Below are 19,748 nucleotides of genomic sequence, written 5' to 3' on the forward strand. Positions count from 1 at the left end.
TATCTTGTTTTAGCTTTTTCAGAAATGTTCAGCTATTTTAAATATGATTTATTTACTTGGTATGAGACGAAAAGCCTGCCATTACTATGGCTTAGTTCTAAAAGTAGAATGAACTTATGTTTTGGACAGTGTAATAAAAGCAATGTTCTATTGAACATCATGTGGTCTTGCTACCTTGCAGATAACAGGCTTGACCACAGAGCTTTTAGTATTGTAAAGCTCCAATGGTTATCTATAAGACAGGGATCTTTCATCCACTGGATGACTCGTCATTCTGCTCATGCTCCCAGAATGTATGCAGCCACAGTGAAAGAGAGCCTGTCCCAAACGATTCCAGGTAGAGCAAAAAAATAATAAATAAAAAATCTATTATTTTAAATGCTTACCTGCATTGTTTTTCCTTTTTAAATATGAATACTGTATTGTTTTATCCACTTTCAAAGTTCCTTTGAACTTGCTAGAAAATGTGACTACTCCAGGAAGAGTCAATTTCCTAGTGCAGCTACTCCTTCCTTGTATGTCATAGCTCTGTCGTCTTTTGGGAGTGTCCGAATACTGTCTGTGCTGGCCCATCTCCTCTGCCCCTTTCTTCTCCTCCCTACATAACCTTTGAAGTAGAAAAGTGGAGTACTTGATTGACAGCTCTGAGTTTGCTGGTACTCTGCTAAGCAGGCTTGGAACTTTTAGATATCAACAAAAAGTAAACTTTTATAAATAACTAATATGCATAAAGTACATTAACTGCACATGCAATTTTATGGGTAAATAATTGTTGAAACGAATGGTTTAGCAATAGAGTCTTTTTAAAGAAAATCCAAAACTTGACATTAAACCTCTTATTTGTTCCTTTTACAGCTTTAGACTTTACCATTGAAAGTGTTTTGTTATATCTGTTTGATAAGTGCAAAAATGTCACAACACACTTTCCGGGGGCTAATCATGTCAGCTTACGAAAAGGTCAGCTCCACCCCTCTGACCCCACAGGACAAACCCTTGTTCAAATAAAAGGAGGAATTTCCCATGCCACTGTGTTTCTATTTTGCCCTCACTCTGAAACAACTATCGTGCTGTACTAGAAGACAAGAGATTAGGAGATTGAAGATTCCCTACCTTTCCTGTCTGGTTCAGACTTTCCAGGTGGAGGACTCCTGGTTGGAGGTAAACCCTCTATTGTAGGAGTGGCTTGGTCGTTCAATATTCATAATTTATAAAGCTTCATGGATTTTGGATTTTGATTTTCTTATGACTTCCTACATGTGCTATGAGGCTACAATGCTATACCCTTAAACAGAAACTGTCATTATGAAAAAGGTGGGCCTGAGATACTCAACAGCAGTACACATTTTCCCTTTGTCTACAGGGGAGGTGGGGCCTATGTGGATGGGTTTGGCAAGATCTGCCATCATATATGCATGTACATAGGTGCATATATGTGTATGTGTATATAGAGAGAGAAGAAGACAGTTATTCATCGATTTGGCTCTGAGGAAGAATCGCGTTAGCAAACCTGCAATACCTTCTGGTCCTCCAATACCTTTGGTTCCTGCTTTAGACCCAAGAGTTACCGCTCGGTATTGCTTTTGCGTTGATATGCTTGTATACCACGTTTTTATGTGAGTATGATCATTGCTGTTTTACCTTTAACCATTATACTGCAGCAGGTTGGCACGGCTGCGCAAATTGCCATAGCTAATTGTTGGCTGTTTAAGATGCTATAACACGCTCGTGCGCCCGCAGCCGACGCTTGTGCCCGGTGAGTTCTTTTTGGTAATGCTCAAAATTTATGCCCCCCCTCCCTTCTTTTTATATGTCTCAGTTCCAAGGACTCCCATTGTTCTAAGGAGGGTGGCAAGACCATTGACATTCTATACAAAAGGGGTGACTGCACCACACACCTCTAGACTCCCAAGCGCAGTAGAATTGCTTTGTGTTTTTAGGAGTGGCTTGGTGCCTGGTTTGTGAAAACGGCCCCTAAATGTGTTTGACGGTCCTCTGTGAGTGGTAGTGTTGTCCAGGCCCCCCCCCCATCCCCCCGGATATGAACTCTCCAGTTCCTTGTGCCTTGTGGGGTTCAGTTTTTCCAGTGAGCATTGGTTCTCTGCTCAACACTGCAGTAATATGGCTGCGGCAGAACTTCCCACGGCACTGATGTCACTTCGTGGGATGTAATATCTTTTTCATGGCAACTAGTCCCTAGGGAACTCCAGCTGGCTGATGAGGGAAGCTCACCTCCTGGTGGAAAGGGTTTCCTCTTATCACAGCGGAGAAACAGGCAGTCATCTGGGAAGAGGAGCCATTTCAAGAGAAATATTTCTCTAATTTTAGGAAAGCGCTGCATAACTTTCACATTATATATGCGATTAGGTAATTGATGGAGGAAGAATGGTCTAGACCAGACAAAAAGACATATGGCATAATGCACCAAAATGGTGCAGCTGGAGTCGCCAGCGGTGGACCTCATTTGATTGTTGCATTCTATGGTGGCTAAGAGAGCTGTATGGCTCAAACATTGGACTGCATCCAATATTGGACTGTATCTAAGCAGGGAATGCTCAGTTCCTTGTGTTGGAAAAGTCTCATTCAGCAAGACTTCAGAGGAAGCCAATGAGTAATGGACAGAAAATCAAGACTGATTCTGCTAGAGAGGAGAAAGAGAAATGGCTGTCCTTTTGTTCCACAGTTAGATCAGGTAGGTCAAGAGGACACTTCAGAGACTCAAAAGATTACCAACCTGGAAGAGAGTATCTGTGGCAGCCCTAGTGAGTTTCCCAGCCTACAAGCATGATTCAAAAGCCCAAGTTTTCCCAGAGCTCTAAAGCCGCGGACAGGTTCTTCTGAAGGTCAGCCTACCCAGACGTTACAAGTGGCATAAAGATTGTCTCTCTTCTTGAGTTTGGGCAGATCCAGGACCTTTAGGTTGTCTCTGTAGTAAGAAGTGGGGAAGGGCTAGAGTGAGAGCACCATCCTCCAAGAATTTTTTTTTTTGCAAGAACTCCCCTTCCCCCTGAGGAAGTAGAGGCTTTCATTGGTGGCCTGCATTCGAGATCTGTTGGAGTCCAGTATAGTCCTGGTACCCGAAGACCAGAGGGGTGAGTGGATCTAATCTCTTTGTTTCATCAAGCCAGCAAGATTTCAGATGGAATAGCTTCTGCCCGTTAAATCGATGGTCCAGCCATTGGACTAGATGCTGTCCATAGATTTATCAGATGCATATCTCCATGCCCCCTTTCACTTGGTTCAGGAAACTCCAGTACCAGTTCATGTGTCTCCCCTTCGGCCTCAGTTCATCCCCCCAGATGTTCTCAAACATCTTCTGGCAGAAGTTGCTCACCTCTGCTTGGAGAACTTAAAGTGGATATAAACCCAATTTTTTTTTTTTTTATTTGATGTCATAATGCAGAGTATAAGATTTCCTATCATTTGAGCCCAGTCTTGCCACAAAGAGTTAATCCAGCTCTGAGCAATCCTCTTCTATTGTTCAGTGAGATAAATCTTGATAAACAAAGGAAAACTTTGCCAGATCCTACCCCTTGCTGTGAGTGACAGGAGATTTACATATCTCGTGCACTAGCCTAAGAGACATGCATTATTTTTTAATTCCATCCCACTCCTTTCTTTTGTTGCTCTACAAGGATTGGCTGTTCCACACCTCAGCATGATTTGGCATGCTGAAGTCATGTGGGAACTTTTTTCTAGGTTTTGACTGGATGTTAGTGATCATAGCAGAAGTTCAGTGTAAGAAATACACAGGAGAAAATGCATGTTGATAAGGGGAGTGTAGAGGTGGGCGGGGAGTCTACTGACATCATGACTCCACCCACTGAGCCCTGGAAAACAGACCCACCCACAAAATCTGAATTTTTTTCGGGTCTCATAGCAGACGGAGGGGAGAGATTTGACAGATAAGTATACATGCAGGAGGCATGTATATCCTTCTAGATAACCAATGTTGCAGTAGTTTAGAAAGGATGAGAGTGGGTTTACATACACTTTAAGGATGTTCCATTATCTGGACAATATCCTGCTTCTGGCAGAATCCAAGAAAGTTTTGTTGACTCATCGAGCAAGTGTTTCAGAGATCTGGTTGGTGAATCAAATTCAACAAAAGCAGGTAGCCCCCTCTCAGAGGTTGGAATATCTAAGCATAATGTTCAACACAGTGGAATAGAAAGGTGTTCCTTCTGCAGAGGAAGATATCCCTCTTAATCACAACTGTTCGAGCTCTAAAGACAACTCATTCGGTGCAAACAAAATGTTGTATCAGGGTCTTGGGGTTAATGAACACAGCAGTCCCCACAGTAGCCTGAGCCCGATGGCTTCTGACACCTCCATTTTGCTTACCTTCAGCAGTGGAAAGCAGGTAGCTTCCCTGATTTGCCAAGCAGGCTTTGTGTTAATTAAACTCACTTGGTGCATTATATGCATTAAATTAGACTCAGAACCTGTGCCATGCATGTGTGTTTACGTTTAAAGGGATGACTTGGCAACCCTATCACCACTCCCTCCAGCATCTAACTCCAGCCTACACTGGGAATTTTATTGCTGGCTGCAATGGAGGAGGGAGTGGCAGGGGAACACTGGCAAGGTGAATATCTGTGGGGTGGAGGATGTGTATCTCCACCTAAAGAAAATTCAGTTTTAGGTGGACACAGTTGTGTTGCACAACCTACCAGCTTCTTATGTCTGTTGAAGACTCAATTGGTGAGACTTACCGCAAGGCAGTGTGTTCCTCTCTATGCTCTTCCAACAAGGCCACAATTGAAATGTCACAGCTGCTTAGTTATTTGGTTAGCCTTAATTACAGAAAATCCTACAGGATTATGATAGCATTATTTGGCTTATTTTAAAAGCCACTGCCCCTTACCAAGCCTTGTAATTCTGATGGAGATCACCAGATTCTCAGAAGATATATCAAGGCAGTGTGTGCTTACATTTACCAGCATTCACCCAAACCTAAAACATTAGATATAAGAAGAGTTGGCGTAGTTACAGCATTGAAAAAAAACAAAACAACCTTTTAGATGAATTCCAGGCAGGTTAGAAAAAATAACTCTAGTTGCTAATTCTGTGTATGTGTCAGCTCAACCACATCTTCCACCTTTAATTGAAACTGGTATCTGTTTGCAAATTCTAGCTATGCGTCACCTCAACCACATCGTCCACCTTTTAATTGAAACTGGGATCTGCTTGCTAATTCTGTGTATGTACTTTTGGTGATCTAGGCTGCCTTCAAATTCTTTACCTCTGTCCATATCACTGTGATGTTTATTTTGCTTTCTTATTGTCTATACCTAAATTATGATGTGCTGTTATCTTTATGGCTATGATCCTTCTGCTCTCCTGCTGTAGTCAGCCTCTGCTGTGAGAAGTTCAATCTGTTAGCCAGGTGTTCCTCCTATGCAATCCTGACTACTTGGCAATACCCCTACCCAAACTCAGTATAAATGTAGTCCTCCTCTAGGGGATGCACAGGCAGGGATTGCACTGACAACTATCATCTTGGATAAAGTATTCATATTGGATTAAGTATTACACTTAGGCTCAGCAAATGCACAAAGCAAAAATCCACAAGACTTCTGCAGAACACTAAACAGACTATAGGTGGCCTGATTCTCCATCAGACTTTTTCATCTCTCATCCAGGCTTCCTCTCAATCTCACCACTCTGTATCATGCACGCCCTACCTTTCCTTCTCACAGTTGCATCCTCTCTCCTTCACACATCTTCTCCACCCCACAGCTTAGATATATATATATATATATATATATATATATATATCACCCACACACCTGTCTTCACCTTATTACTGCACGTATCAGCTCCTGCTAAATCTGAACCCATATACCAATAAAACCTGCAAGTCACATGCCCATACCACCTCTCTCACCTTTCTGCTTCTAACTTCTGGAGATATTTCCCCAAATCCTGGACCACCATCATTTACCTTTGGCCAACATACCCAGCACCCCCCCATCCTCTGATAGCAGCTGCAATCCACATAGTCTCATTTCTTTTCCTCTTCAGCCAAGAACCAGCCGCCCCTTCTCCTGTGCCCTTTGGAATGCCCACTCTGTAACAAACTCACCACCATTCATGACTTATTTATCACAAACTCCCTGAACCTACTTGCATTTACTGAGACCTGGATCCAGGAATCTGACCTTCCTTCTCCTGCTTCTCTCTCCCAGGCCTAGTGGACGGAAAGGAGGTGGTGTTGGAATCCTCTTATCCCCTCAAAGCACTTTTCAGATTCTTCATCCACCCCTATCTCTGTCCATCTCCTCATTTGAAACTCACTGTGTTCGTCTATTTTCTCCAGTTTCATTGAGAATTGCTGTGATCTATCGGCCCCCAGAACCGGTATCAAACTTCCTTGATGACTTCTCTGCCTAGCTACCCTACTGCCTTGACCTCATATTCTCCTACCTATGCACTCCACACAACCTCTCCAATATTAATTTTCCTCTCTCTGATCACCACCTTATAGGTTTCACTCTCTCCTTGTCTGCCTCCTCCTTGCCTTGCCACGTTTGCAATCTTGTGATTGCATAGATATGATGCTTTCCGGCATCCAACTTTTTTTGTATTTTTTTTAAAGAGCCAGTTTTAAAGAATTTGTGTTTTTTGTTTGTTTTTTGTGAGGAGGGAGCAGCGCCCTATGGACCGGCCGTCACTGGCCAGGTTGCTAGGGGTAACCTTAGACTCTGAACTGTCCTTTCAGGCCCACATACAAACCCTGTCCAAATGATGCCACCTTAGGCTCCGCAACATTTCCAGAATATGGCCCTTTTTAACTAATGACACCACCAAGCTTCTAATTCACTCCCTGGTTATCTCTCGCCTCGACTACTACAACTGCCTCCTCATTGGATTACCTTTTCATAGACTATCCCCCCTTCAGTCCATAATGAATGCCGCTGCAAGACTCATCCACCTTACCAATCATTCAGTGTGCTCCACCCTTCTCTGCCAATCCCTCCATTGGCTTCCACTCACCCAGTGAAAAAATTCAAAGTACTAGCAATAATTTACAAAGCCATCCATAACTCTGCCCCCAGCTACAACACTAACCTAGCCCCAAAATACCAACCAAGCTGCTCTCTTCGGTCCTCCCAAGACCTTCTGCTCTCTAGCTCCCTTGTCACCTCCTCCCATGCTCGCTACCAGGATTTCTCCAGAGCTTCTCTTATCCTTTGGAACTACCTACCCCAATCTGTCTGACTGTCCCCTAATCTATCCATCTTCAGACGATCCCTGAAAACCCTCCTCTTTAAAGAAGTCTATCTTGCTTCTAACTAACACTGTTTTACTTCCCAAATTAGCTCAACTCCCACAGCTATTACCTTTTGTATCAATTGACCCTTCCTTTATAGATTGTAAGCTCTAATGAGCAGGGCCCTCTGATTCCACTTGTACCAAATTGTAATGTAACTGTAATGGCTGCCTTCATTTTGTTAAGTGCTATGCTTACTGTTGGAGCATATAAAACCTGTATAATAATAAAAAAATAATAATAATTCTACTGAATGTATGTTTCGTTCTTGTACATTGAGGAACACAGGATGTCTTTAATTTTTGTGAATGCTGCTGTCTAAAAGAGGACTGGACACCAGAAAACAAAAAGCCAGGCTTGGAATAACCCCCCTATTACCACCCTGCCTTAGTTTCTTTCTAGGAACCTATGATTTTTCTAGCAATATTTTCTTTTTCTTTTATTTTTATTTTTTTTCCAGTTAGGACTCTTCTCTGCACCACAGCTGTTAAATCCCCCCCCCCCCCAATAATTTTCCGCTATCTGACAGTCATCCTCATCCTGGGAATTAAACCATACAGCATCCAGACCCAGCTGGACTGGAAGTTGTGGGCTGAGCCTGGAAGTAATCTTCAGTCATTGGATTCTTTGTGTAATGCTTTCTACACTGCGTTTTGGTTAAGTTAGCAGCACAGCACTTTCCAGGTCTTGAGACAATGGCATTGTCTCTGCACTTGCCCTGTTTCTGTCAACTCAATAAGTTTGCCAGTTGGATCAAGCACCAGGAGCTCCCTTGTTTTTATTGGTCACCAAGTGCTATTATTACCCTGCTTCCTCCAACTTTTCCATGAAAGAGGCTAACACTGTGGATCAGAACACTCACTTGCATGCGCCATGATCTCTTTAACTGCTATACAGCATAACAGAAGCATTTATTTGCAACAGTTTATGTAATAAGCTATGTGGAATTTTGATCTTCAATCCATTCCAGCTGCCCGCCTATGTCATTTTTTGGTTACCTTTGGCCATCTGACCCTCCAGTCGCAGAGGCTCACCTGTTACAGCTGTCCAGGTTTTATGAATACATGGAGCCTTGCCTTTTCTCCTGAGCCTTTAAGTTGTGCCTGATTCTAGCAATGGGGAGAGTGCTTCCAGCACGCTCTACAAACAGGTTGGGTGTTGCTAGTTCCTACAGATAGTGCCAACATCTGCAGCTTGATGTTATGCTGTCTTCTACTGCTAGCAGACTAGAACAGTTCAGGGGTTTTATTTTGTCACTTTCCCAAAATTGAAAGGAGGCACCTTGGGGCTCAAGGCCTTGAATATTTACATATATGCCTGCTTCCCAGTTTACTAACACTTTCAGGGTTTTTCTGTAGGGCCGCTGTACTACCAGTTCATGGCCCTGGGTGCTAACCAAGGTGCTGGATCCAGTGTTGGCTCTGTGGCACTCTTAGGCTATCCCCAATCGTCGAGTACTTGGACAACTTATTGATGGTATAGTCAGAATGAAGCACAACATATCTCTGACTGTCAGATGTTACGGAGGTTTAGGTAGATCCTGAACTCTCAGAAATCATGGCTAAAACCAACTCATCGATTGAAATATCTGGATTTGATCCTGGACAAATCTCAAGAGAAACATCACTTTCCCCATTCTCAGTTTCCAGTGCTTCACTCCAGAAGCTGTTTGACTCTCTTCTTCTGTATAAATGTCTTGGGGAAGATAGTAGCCTCCATCTATCTCAGTTCCCTTTGTCCACTTTCACTCCAGACCTCTAAAACACAATCTTTTGTCATTGAGCGAAAAATTGGTCCCATCTCTAGACAGTCTGTGGAATCCAGAACACCTTCCCCTATGTTATGAGGAAGGGGAGTGAAGGAGGTATCCGCTTGTCCTGTAGTCTTGTTCTAAGGTGACATGTGGCTCCTCCATATATACAGTACTGCAAATGAGTGTTGTCAACTCAGGACAAAAAATGTGTTACCGGCAAGATCACCAGGGAAACGTAAGAATAAAAGTGAAAAAAGAAGGCTAATGCAGCCACAACATCTAAGGACTGGTGAGCTGCAATATATAATATATATTTCTTAGGCTCTGACACATTTTTAATTGCATATTTATTTTTTGTGAATTTAGTTATTAAATTTCTTTGTTATTAAGCAGAAATCTGATTTCTTTTTTTTAGGTGCGAAGAATGACTGGTGCTTTAGTTGCAGTGGGACTTGGCCTTCTCACACCACAACAAATTAAATTTCATTTGGAGACGGGTGAACAAATGAGTTACTCAAGAAGTCTAATGGCTCCACCTGATGGATTGTTTTTAAAAGAAGTCAAATATGCAGAGACAGGTGGGTAATGCTCTATAAAGTTTGTGAGTTTAGAACTTCCTTCCATCTTCTGGATACTTCTTTATCCCTTCCTGCACTAGTTAGTAAGTCATCACCGAGGGAACATATATGGTAGGTTTTTACATGCCCTGCACAGACCTATTGTTCTTAAAAATTTCACCAGCCTATAGGAACAAGGTGTGTGGGAGATTTCTAGAATATAGGGCAATAGAATTATGAAATAAAGGTTGCTAAAATTATTTAAATAAACAACAAGGCTGACAGCGTTTAGGAGCTGAGGTGAGGAATAGTGGCTGCAAACTGCAATGTCTCTTCAATAAGCTTGCTAGCGTCTTATTCAAAAACTGTGAGGCAGGCTCGGGTACTGAGGGATCACTGTATCCAGATGGGGAAATTCTAGGGGAGGCGACGACCATCATTGCTGCAAATGGAACAGGGAGACAGTACCCACTGGAGCCCTGGATTTAACTATGGTGTCTGAAAGAGGAACCAGCCGCAGCCAGTGTGGAACACGTGTCCCTGTGGCCGTGACAGCGCATTTCACGCAAATGCGCTTTATCAACAGGACTTGATACTGCACATGCGTGCAAAACGTTTTGTCACAGCAACAGGGATGCATGCGTTCCATGCTGGCCGTGGCTGCTTCCTCTTCCAGACACCATAGTTCCATCCAGTGCTCCAGTGATGCCACCCTCACATGCAGGGCAGGACTTAGGGTGGTGGGGACCCCTGGACTCGAGTCACTTTCGGCCCTACCTTCTATACATTACCGTATTTATCGGCGCATAAGGCACCCTAACTTTAGGAGGGAATTTTAAGGAAAAAAACTTTTAGGAGGGAAGTTTAAGGAAAAAACTTACACTTAAATGCCCATAAATGCAGCCTTGCCCATCCATCTGCAGCCTTGTCCAGTGTCATTGCAGCCTTGTCAGTGTCATTTGCAGCCTTGTCAGTATAGCCTTGTCAGTTGCAGACTTGAAGTTTAAAAATGGCGGCGCCGAGATAGAGTCCTGTGTATCTCGGCGGTGTAACGACATATTTGGCGACCCATCGCAGTTTGCTACGAAAGTGACGTTCCGTCGCCGCCATCTTGGTACACCCCACACTTACACTAAGAAGGGGTAAAGCAGACATGTTGTTACACCTACCGGAGTTTTGCATTTTACATGTATTTATAACAGTAAAGTCAGTTTATATAGTGAAATACAGGACTTAGAACTCTGTCTGACTACTTAGATCTTGAATTTTAAAAGCAGCGGCAACCCTGCTCATCTCACAGGTTTACTAATCTGACAGAAGTTTGCTGCTTTTAAAATTCAACTTTTCAGTAGACAGACGGAGTTGTAAGTACTGTATTTCACTCTATACTAACTTTAATGTTCTAAATACATTTAAAATGCAAAACTCCGGTGGGTGTAACAACTTTATCCCTTCTTAGTGTATCCTTACTGTGGATGAGTGTGAGGTGTAGCAAGATGGCGGCGACGGAACGTCACTTCCATAGCAAACTGCGATGGGTTGCCGAATATGTCATTACAGCAGCTCTCCTGTCCTCTCGCAGAGTGTACTTGGCTCATCTCACAGTCACGCCAAATTCCTGTGTTATGTCCATCATAGAGCGGGACTGGGCGTGAATGTGTCAGCGGAGCCAAGTACACTCGGCTATGTATCTCGGCGGGGCCCATGGGCTTGAGCCCAGTCAAGCCCAATGGTAAGTCCGGCCCTCACACGCCAGCCACGAGGGCTTTCTTTTCTAGGTACCGTGCTTCCACCCTAAGCTCCAGTGATGTCATCCATACATGCTGGCGGGTCTGACATGGAACACACTGTCTGCCTATTCTATTTGCGGCGATGATGGTCACCGCCGCCTCCCCTTGGCTTTCCCCATCTGGTTACAGTGATCCATTAGTGCCCGAGCCTGCCTCACAACCAGTGCGATAACGTTGCAACAATATACTTAATGAACTATATACTCTTTTTTTTTTTTTATCATTTCTTTGAATAAAATGCCAGCAAGCTTATAGAAGAGACATTGTGGTGTATTGCATCCACCATTCACTATTCCTCATCTTGGCTCCTGAGCGCTGTCAGTCTAGTTGTTTTAAGTATTTAGCATCCAATCCTATGCTATGCCACTGGACAGCAGCATGGTTTAGCTGTAATAATTTCATAATATTGGGGGTATTTTTCAGTCAGTTGCGCCTGGAACCCAGTTTCTAAAATTATTTTAATATACAGTATATAATAGAGCTGTTTTTATTTAGAGTTTAGATTAAAGCCTAACTCAGGGAAATGTAAAACATTTCGGTGGGGCTGCACCTGCACTGCAAGGATTATTTGCTCATTTAGGTCTAGGGGACTTGTTAAAGGAGATTTAATTACCTGATCCTCTGTTGTTCTGTGCTGCTAGGCTGGTCCCAGTAGCATCTTCCATGCTCCAGTGGTCTAAAGCTCTGACATCATCAAGACCAGTGCATAGTTCATACCACTGGACTGGATGTCATGACACCGAGGGACAGTCCCTTACCACATGGGAAAGTAAAGCACTTTTATTCTCTGCAGTTTTAAGCCCCTAAAATACGTTGCCCACACATTTGGATTTTTTGGGGAATATTTTAATGGAACAAATATGTTGTTGAACTTTTGAGTGTAGCTCTTCTTTTCTTACGTTCCCCTTGGAACCAATTTATGTGCTCTTTGAGACCTTTCTGTATACAGGAGCTGCCTTCTCAGTGTAAGCATAACTCTTCTCCACCAACTCCATAGGACCCAGCAGTTTTCATATCCAATCAGTTGCTGCCCTGAACATCTTCCAATCTGCCGCCATTGCGACAGTAATTAGACACATACACCCTTCTAAGACCAGTTTGTTCAGTAGACAGTTAACCTACCTGAATGTTGTTTAGCTGTGGGAAAAAAACAGCATATGGGTAGAAGTCCATTCTGCTAGGGTCCCTGGTGACATTCAAACCTAGGACCACACTGCAAGACAACAGTGCTAACCACATTCTCTGTGCCTGATTTCTGAAAACTGGAGGAAAGTGCACAGCAACCAGTCACAATCCACCCTTCATTTTTTAGCCACACCAGACATCTGAAAGAAGATCTTTCTGTTTCCCTTGTGGCTCCCATGGCCCTTCAACATTTTCTTTTTTACTTATAGGACAGGTTAGATAATGAAAATACAAAGCTATTTGTGGTGGAATACCTAAATGTCCCATTGAGAAAAGTGAAAGCTAGTACAGAATGTAACTCTGACACGCAAAGCACAGAATAACGCCTTGTGTTCGGTCCTTCACAAAATGAAATCTGTTTCAGTGACAAAGGAGGGGAAAGCTACTTATGGTAATTCCCTATGAATCTGGCATCATTTCAGAGAGCGCTCTTATTTTATCTTCTTACTTATTAGTGACAGTAAGGAAGAGAACAGTGAAAGGAGCTGCCTGGAGGACACAATGCCTGCTCTGTTGTATTGTGTCTGCAGATTTCAGCTCCAAGTCCACATTATAAGTCTCTCTCCATCCAAGCTGTACAAACGCACAGCTGCTGAAATAATAGAGCCACCACAGTAGTCATTATACGCCCGGGATGTTTAGTTCTCCTAAATAATGCCCTAATTGCCCCACTTAGAGGAATCAAGTAGCTAAAAATAACATTTTGAAAAATATTTTGTCAGGTAAATACAGTATGAAATGACACTATTTTGTATTCAGACAGAGGGTGGTGTTTTATGCCACGATACTTAAGCATACCTAGCCACATGCAGGCAGTTCCATTCATGTCAATTGGCATGCAGTGGCTGATGCTTCTAATTTGATATCTGTGTGGGTTCAGGTGTGTGCCCTACAAACTCATAGTGTCTGTGCTTAGGAATACACAACTACATGGATGTCAAACTGGGAGCAGCGGCTGTGTCTGTGCACCCGCTGCATGCCAATTGATATGAATATGTCTTCATGCACGCGGCTGCATGGAATCTCTGTGCATCCCTGGCAGACAAAACACTGCCCTTGTACAGATGTACGCTTACATGCGCCTGTTTGAATAAGGCCTTAGACCAGTTTTTACTAGGGCTGGGAAAATTAAAGATTAATTCCTTGATTAATCATTCATTTTTTTGATCGATCAAAATTCTTTTGATCAGTACTCACCTCTCCGCCCGCCTTCCGAGTCTTCAAGGAGTTCTGTCGGAGATCTGGTGACGTCACGGACGTAAGCTAACGAAAGGAAGGGGGGAAGAGTCCATTGACGTTGATGTCAGTGACGTCATCGGACAGCCTGGACAGTGATGTTAAATATGGATGTGGTTAACTGGGATCATTCAGTGTAGGCAAATTTGATAACCTCCGTTTTTAACATTGTTGTAAAAAAACAAACAACATCTAAACACTCTGGTATGTCTGCATGACTGGCTAAAGTGATGCCTACTATAAACTGATAGTCAATATACTAGATAAGTTTTAAAGTTAAACTAACTTTCTACGTTTTTTTTTTTTTTTTTTTAGTTTTTAATAAAAAAAAAAAAAAATGACTTTCGTCAGTGCTACCATTTGAATTTAAAACGTATTTGTGTGAACTGTGAAGTTAATTCATGGATTGTATATTAAAGATTTACTCAAGCGCTGATATGTATACAATATTGGTATTGTTGACCCTAAACCACACCAGTTACTGTGTTGAAACAGCTGCACCAAAAAATTGATCCCTCAATATGTACTATATAATATATAAAATATTAGTGCGCTAAAATAAATAGTGGTCCAAAAGTTATTATAAATGTACCTTCCAAGGGGTTTAACTAAACCCTTCATATGGCCCTAGTCATATAAAGTGCTCTCATGCATAATGTGCAAAAACAAGTCCAATCCTAGTCACATAAAGTGCTCTTATGCATAATGTGCAAAAACAAGTACAATTAAATAAATTCAAAAAAAGTTCAATTAATTAAATATAAAAATGTGCATAAAGGTGCAATCTTCATTAAACTTATGGAGACTTAGAAATAAAGTGCTGGAAAGATAATATGTATTCACATGCAGTGCTAATATATCAAAAATTGTAAATGTAAACTTTGCACTAGCACCTTAGAACTTATACACCAAGGACTGTGAACAATATAATTCTAATATCCCACATACGTTTTCTCCTTTATCATGCTCCACAATATTAAAAAAACTTCTCATTCTGATTACTTATGATAAGGTGCTGGTATATTTAACAAATAGCTACAAAAACGCCAAAAAAAATCACTTATAATAAAGACTTCACTCCTTTTTCACCACTAGATCTTGCAATCAGCTTCGATTACATCCATTATATTGCAGCTGCTTTCAACTTCAAACTTAAGCCACACACTGGTCTTTCAATTACCCAATTTCATCCTCCCTTCGGTTTATGGTCAAACCATTTCAACAGGTGCGGACATATGGGGGAACAAAGAGAGAGAGACACAATTGAGAATGTCATGTGACGCAACGCGTTGGGAGGAGGAGCCAAGTGGCGTGGAGCCTTCGGTCAGCAGGAAGGCTGTGAGGAGGAGTGATTACACTGACGCTGTATCAAGAAGCTTGTATACAAGTTCAGGTTTTCTGAGTAGAACCGCCGAGCACAGAGCAGTATCAATCTGCACTTGCAGTATCACACTATTGTGTGCCTCTATCTCTTTGTTCCCCCATATGTCCGCACCTGTTGAAATGGTTTGACCATAAGCCGAAGGGAGGATGAAATTGGGTGATTGAAAGACCAGTGTGTGGCTTAAGTTTGAAGTTGAAAGCAGCTGCAGTATAATGGATGTAATTAAAGCTGATTGCAAGATCTAGTGGTGAAAAAGGAGTCAAGTCTTTATTATAAGTGACTTTTTTGTAGTGATTTGTTAAATATACCAGCACCTTACCATAAGTAATCAGAAGGAGAAGTTGTTTAATATTGTGGAGCATGATAAAGGAGAAAACTTATGTGGGATATTAGAATTATATTGTTCACAGTCCTTGGTGTATAAGTTCTAAGGTGCTAGTGCAAAGTTTACATATGCACATAGGCACTTTATGAAGCAATTTTTGATATATTAGCACTGCATGTGAATACATATTATCTTTCCAGCACTTTATTTCTAAGTCTCCATAAGTTTAATGAAGATTGCACCTTTATGCACATTATGCACATTTTTATATTTAATTAATTGAACTTTTTTTCAGCTTATTTAATTGTACTTGTTTTTGCACATTATGCATAAGAGCACTTTATGTGACTAGGGTCATATGAAGGGTTTAGTTAAACCCCTTGGAAGGTACATTTATAATAATTTTTTGACCACTATTGATCTTAGCGCACTAATATTTTATATATTATATAATTAATGGATTGTGAAAACGAACTACTGTTGGGTGATTGTATATAGTGTATACCACCTTTACCACTGACTAATGCAGAGTTGCAATTCAAGGAGATCAGCTAAAAGTAGTTGGATCAGTATGTGCGTTATAATTAATCAAAATTAGTCGATAAAAATAAATAAAATCGATTACTCGAAAACGAAAATTTTAATCAATAACAGCCCTAGTTTTTACATATTTATCTTTGTTTACTGCTGTGCAGAAAAAAAAAAACTTTTGCTCATGGCTAAACTCCACGTATGATCTTGGTTGAATGCTTACATTGTTGCAGCTTGGGCCAATGTAAGAAGGCATGTCTCATATATGAGGGGTTGCTGTGTAAGCTGACAATCACCGCAACCTTCCAGGTCCTGTGCAAACTAGCTGACCCACTGCATACTGACCACAGAGGTTTACTCACTCAGCAGCACCACCAATCACAGAATGCCTTGTATTTTATCCAAGCTGTAGGCTCCATGCACACTGGCTTGAAAATCGCTGCTTATACAGGAGTTTTGTGTTCTGCTTGTAGAAGCAAATCTGTGTTATCCTTTGCGTTCATAGAACAAACCTCAAAAAATTGGATTTTATGGGCAATTAAAAAAATAAATATATATATATATAGGCATATTTTGAGCTCAATGTTTAGGGGCATGAAAAAAAAAAACCTTCTGGTTTGCATTCCTGATTGGAGGTTTCTGGCAGAAAAAAACGCAAAACTCTCCTAAAATCGTCTAAACTTTGTACACATTTTTTTTTCTATTTGAATGTTTGTTTGTTTTCTGCCAGGAGAACTGGAGTTTTTTTTTTTTTTTTTTTTTTTAAGCCCAGTGTGCATGGAACCTAAGCAATTAAAGCGGAGGTCCACACTAAAGTGGAGCTTCCGCTCATTGGAACCCTCCCCCCCTCCGGCGCCACAATTGGCACCTTTCAGGGGGGAGGGGGGTGCAGGTACCTGTACAGTACAGGTATCTGCACCCACTTCCGGCGTAGATTCTGCAGAAGCTACGCCCCTTTCCGCAGAATCTACGCCCCTTTCCGAAGGTCCCCCGCTGCCTGCTGGGAAACACACGGATCCCAGAGACAGTGGGGACCATCCTTATTGCGCAGCGCGACTCGCGCATGCGCAGTAGGGAACTGGGAAATGAAGCCGGAAGGCGCAACTTCCTGATTCCCATACCCAAGATGGCGGCGGCAGCACCCGAGAGACGATCGAGAGATCGGCTTCGGGTGCCGACATCGCGGGCGCGCTGGGCGGGTAAGTGTCATTATTTTAAAAGTCAGCAGCTGCAGTATTTGTAGCTGCTGGCTTTTAAAAAAAACAAAAAACGGCGGACTCCCGCTTTAAGATCAGCTCACGGTAAAAATTACACACAGATCTAAATGACTGATTTAAAGCCATTCTACCTGAACGATGATTCCTGCTCTGCTATTTTGTTTTAGATAACCCTACAGTTTTTTTTTTTCATGCAACCCTAAAAAAAACAACTTACAGCTCTGGTCAGATCCGCTGTACTAACCATGCGAGGTTAGTTCAGCGATCTCCCCCACTGAGCTGTTATGTTCTGAGAGGGCCACAGCTCCCCCTCCAGAACACTTTGATCAGCACACTCTGCCATTGGCTGAGAGCGCTGATCGGGAGTCTGTCGGCTGCTGGTTTTCCAGAATGCACAAACAACATCCTGAAATTATTCACAGCTCTTCACTTATTCCATATTTTGTTATGTTACAGCTTTATTCCAAAATCGATTAAATTAATTATTTTCCTCAAAATTCTACAAACCATACCCCATAATAACAAAGTGAAAGACGTTTGTTTGAAATCTTTGCAAATGTATTAAAAATAAAAAAAATCACATGTACATAAGTATTCACAGCCTTTGCCATGGCACTCCAAATTGATTGGAGTCCACCTGTGGTAAATTAAGTTGATTGGACATGATTTGGAAAGGCACACACTTGACTGTATAAGGTCCCACAGTTGCAACAGTGCATGTCGGAGCACAAACCAAACCATGAAGTCCAAGGTATTGACCTCTCACCTTTTAGTAATTCAACCCCTTAGTGACTGGGGATTCCTTTGTCATGTATTAAATGCTTATTAATAAAATAGCAATTTTTTTATATATCGTAACGACTACAACAGTTTAAAAACATATAAACTTAAAACGCAACTTAGGCTCAAAGGAAGTAGTCTGAATAATAACTAGCTGTCAATTAACGCTGAAAATTGGTAACAATTGGCAGCTCTGGATTGAAGTTGAGTATTGCAGCAACAGTTGCCCTTCTATTACTTTTAATGAGTTACTTATGGCTATTTATCTCATTGCAGGAATGAAAGCCCCGCCAAATTAAAACTGAGCCAAAACCATGATAGTTTTCATTTAAAGAGGAACTCTAAGTCTTTTTTTATTTATTCACATCTGTTAAGCAACACAGCCAGACTGGCAACACACACATTTCCTGGTTCAAGGGGAACTTCACTTGTTCTCCTAAAAACTAAAATTAAAAATCAGATGCTTCAAATACCGTAGCTGCCGATTTTTAACAAACGGGTACTTCCTAATCCATGGTCCAGCAATGTTTTTTCTTAGAGCCAATTCTTTTCTTTGCTTCAGATCTCTGACGCTGTCATCTTGGATGTGGGAGCCGCTGTGACTTGCCGATGTGCCTCTGATGCCTCGCAGCAGCCTCCTCAATGCACATGTGCAAGATAGTACTGAGCTGTGAAGACTGTTCCGGATACTCCTGGGATATCTGACCCAGGAGGCTAAGGGCAGGGGGGGGGGGGGGGCTTAAGGTGATGTACTTGGAGGGAGTCATGCTTCAAACATCTGCCATAATTTGACAGCTGAAATTTGATTACTTTTTAATTGTATTCACTCGTGTCCTGTTTGTTAAACTACACTTTATTTCATCCTTTAGATTTAAAGATGGACAAGGCCTCCAGTTAAGAAGATGGACATACATGTAGAAACATGTAGGGACTTTTACCAACTGCTTACTATAACTTTGTACAGTACAAATAAAATTTTATATTTTTTATATGGTGAATAATATATGTTATTTGCTATGGCATAGAAAAGCAAACTGGATATTCGTAAGTTGACCATTTGACCTCCAGGCCTTTTTCTGACACTTGTTTACATGTAAAAATATGTATTTTCTCCTAGAAATGTAGTTGGGACCCCCAAGCATTATACATTTTTAAAGTAGAGGCACTAGAGAATAAAATGGGGGTTTTGCAATTTTTTGTGTCATGGTATTTGCACAGCATTTTCTTAAGTGCAAAACACAATTCATAACCCAATTTTTTGTAAAATATAAAATATAATGTTACGCTGAGTAAATAGATGGCAAACATGTCACACTTTAAAACTGTGCACGCCTGTGCAACGGCGACAAGCAACATAAATGTTACTATTCGAAAAAAATCCTTTACAGGTTACCACTTTAGATTTACAGAGGCTATCTAGTGCTGGAATTACTGCCCATGATCTGACCTTTGCGGCAAGGGACACTTTGCAAAAATGTTTTTTCCCATTATTTATATTTTACACTGACACGTTAATTTAAAAAAAAATCTATTTTATTGCTGTCAGAAGGAATGTAATCATTTATAAGACCCCAAAACCTTCCTCTCCCCTTAAAAGCATTTGCTCTGGCCAAGATCGATGTGTTTTAATGCTTTTGATTTTTGAAAATGGCATTGATGTCAGGTCATTGCTTCCAGGTTACCATAGCTGAGAGCAAAACAAAGTCATCCTGGTCTT

The 19,748-nt window shown here is 41.6% G+C and overlaps 1 protein-coding gene across 2 annotated transcripts in view; it reads left to right on the plus strand.

Moving 5' to 3' along the window:
- The window catches only part of PUSL1 (pseudouridine synthase like 1), a 127,677-nt gene extending 108,657 nt beyond the window's left edge, over positions 1-19,020 (plus strand). For both annotated transcript variants that reach the window (XM_077457606.1, XM_077457607.1), the window contains 2 exons: positions 9,442-9,604; positions 18,901-19,020. In XM_077457606.1, coding sequence (XP_077313732.1) covers positions 9,442-9,604; positions 18,901-18,929 — 192 coding nt within the window. In that variant the 3' untranslated portion in view covers positions 18,930-19,020. The remainder of the gene's footprint in view (positions 1-9,441; positions 9,605-18,900) is intronic.
- Positions 19,021-19,748: the final 728 nt, after the last annotated feature.

The sequence above is a fragment of the Lithobates pipiens genome, unplaced genomic scaffold (assembly GCF_037356315.1).
Source record: "Lithobates pipiens isolate NorthernLeopardFrog02 unplaced genomic scaffold, aLitPip1_a1.2 Scaffold_27, whole genome shotgun sequence".
NCBI lineage: Eukaryota > Metazoa > Chordata > Amphibia > Anura > Ranidae > Lithobates > Lithobates pipiens.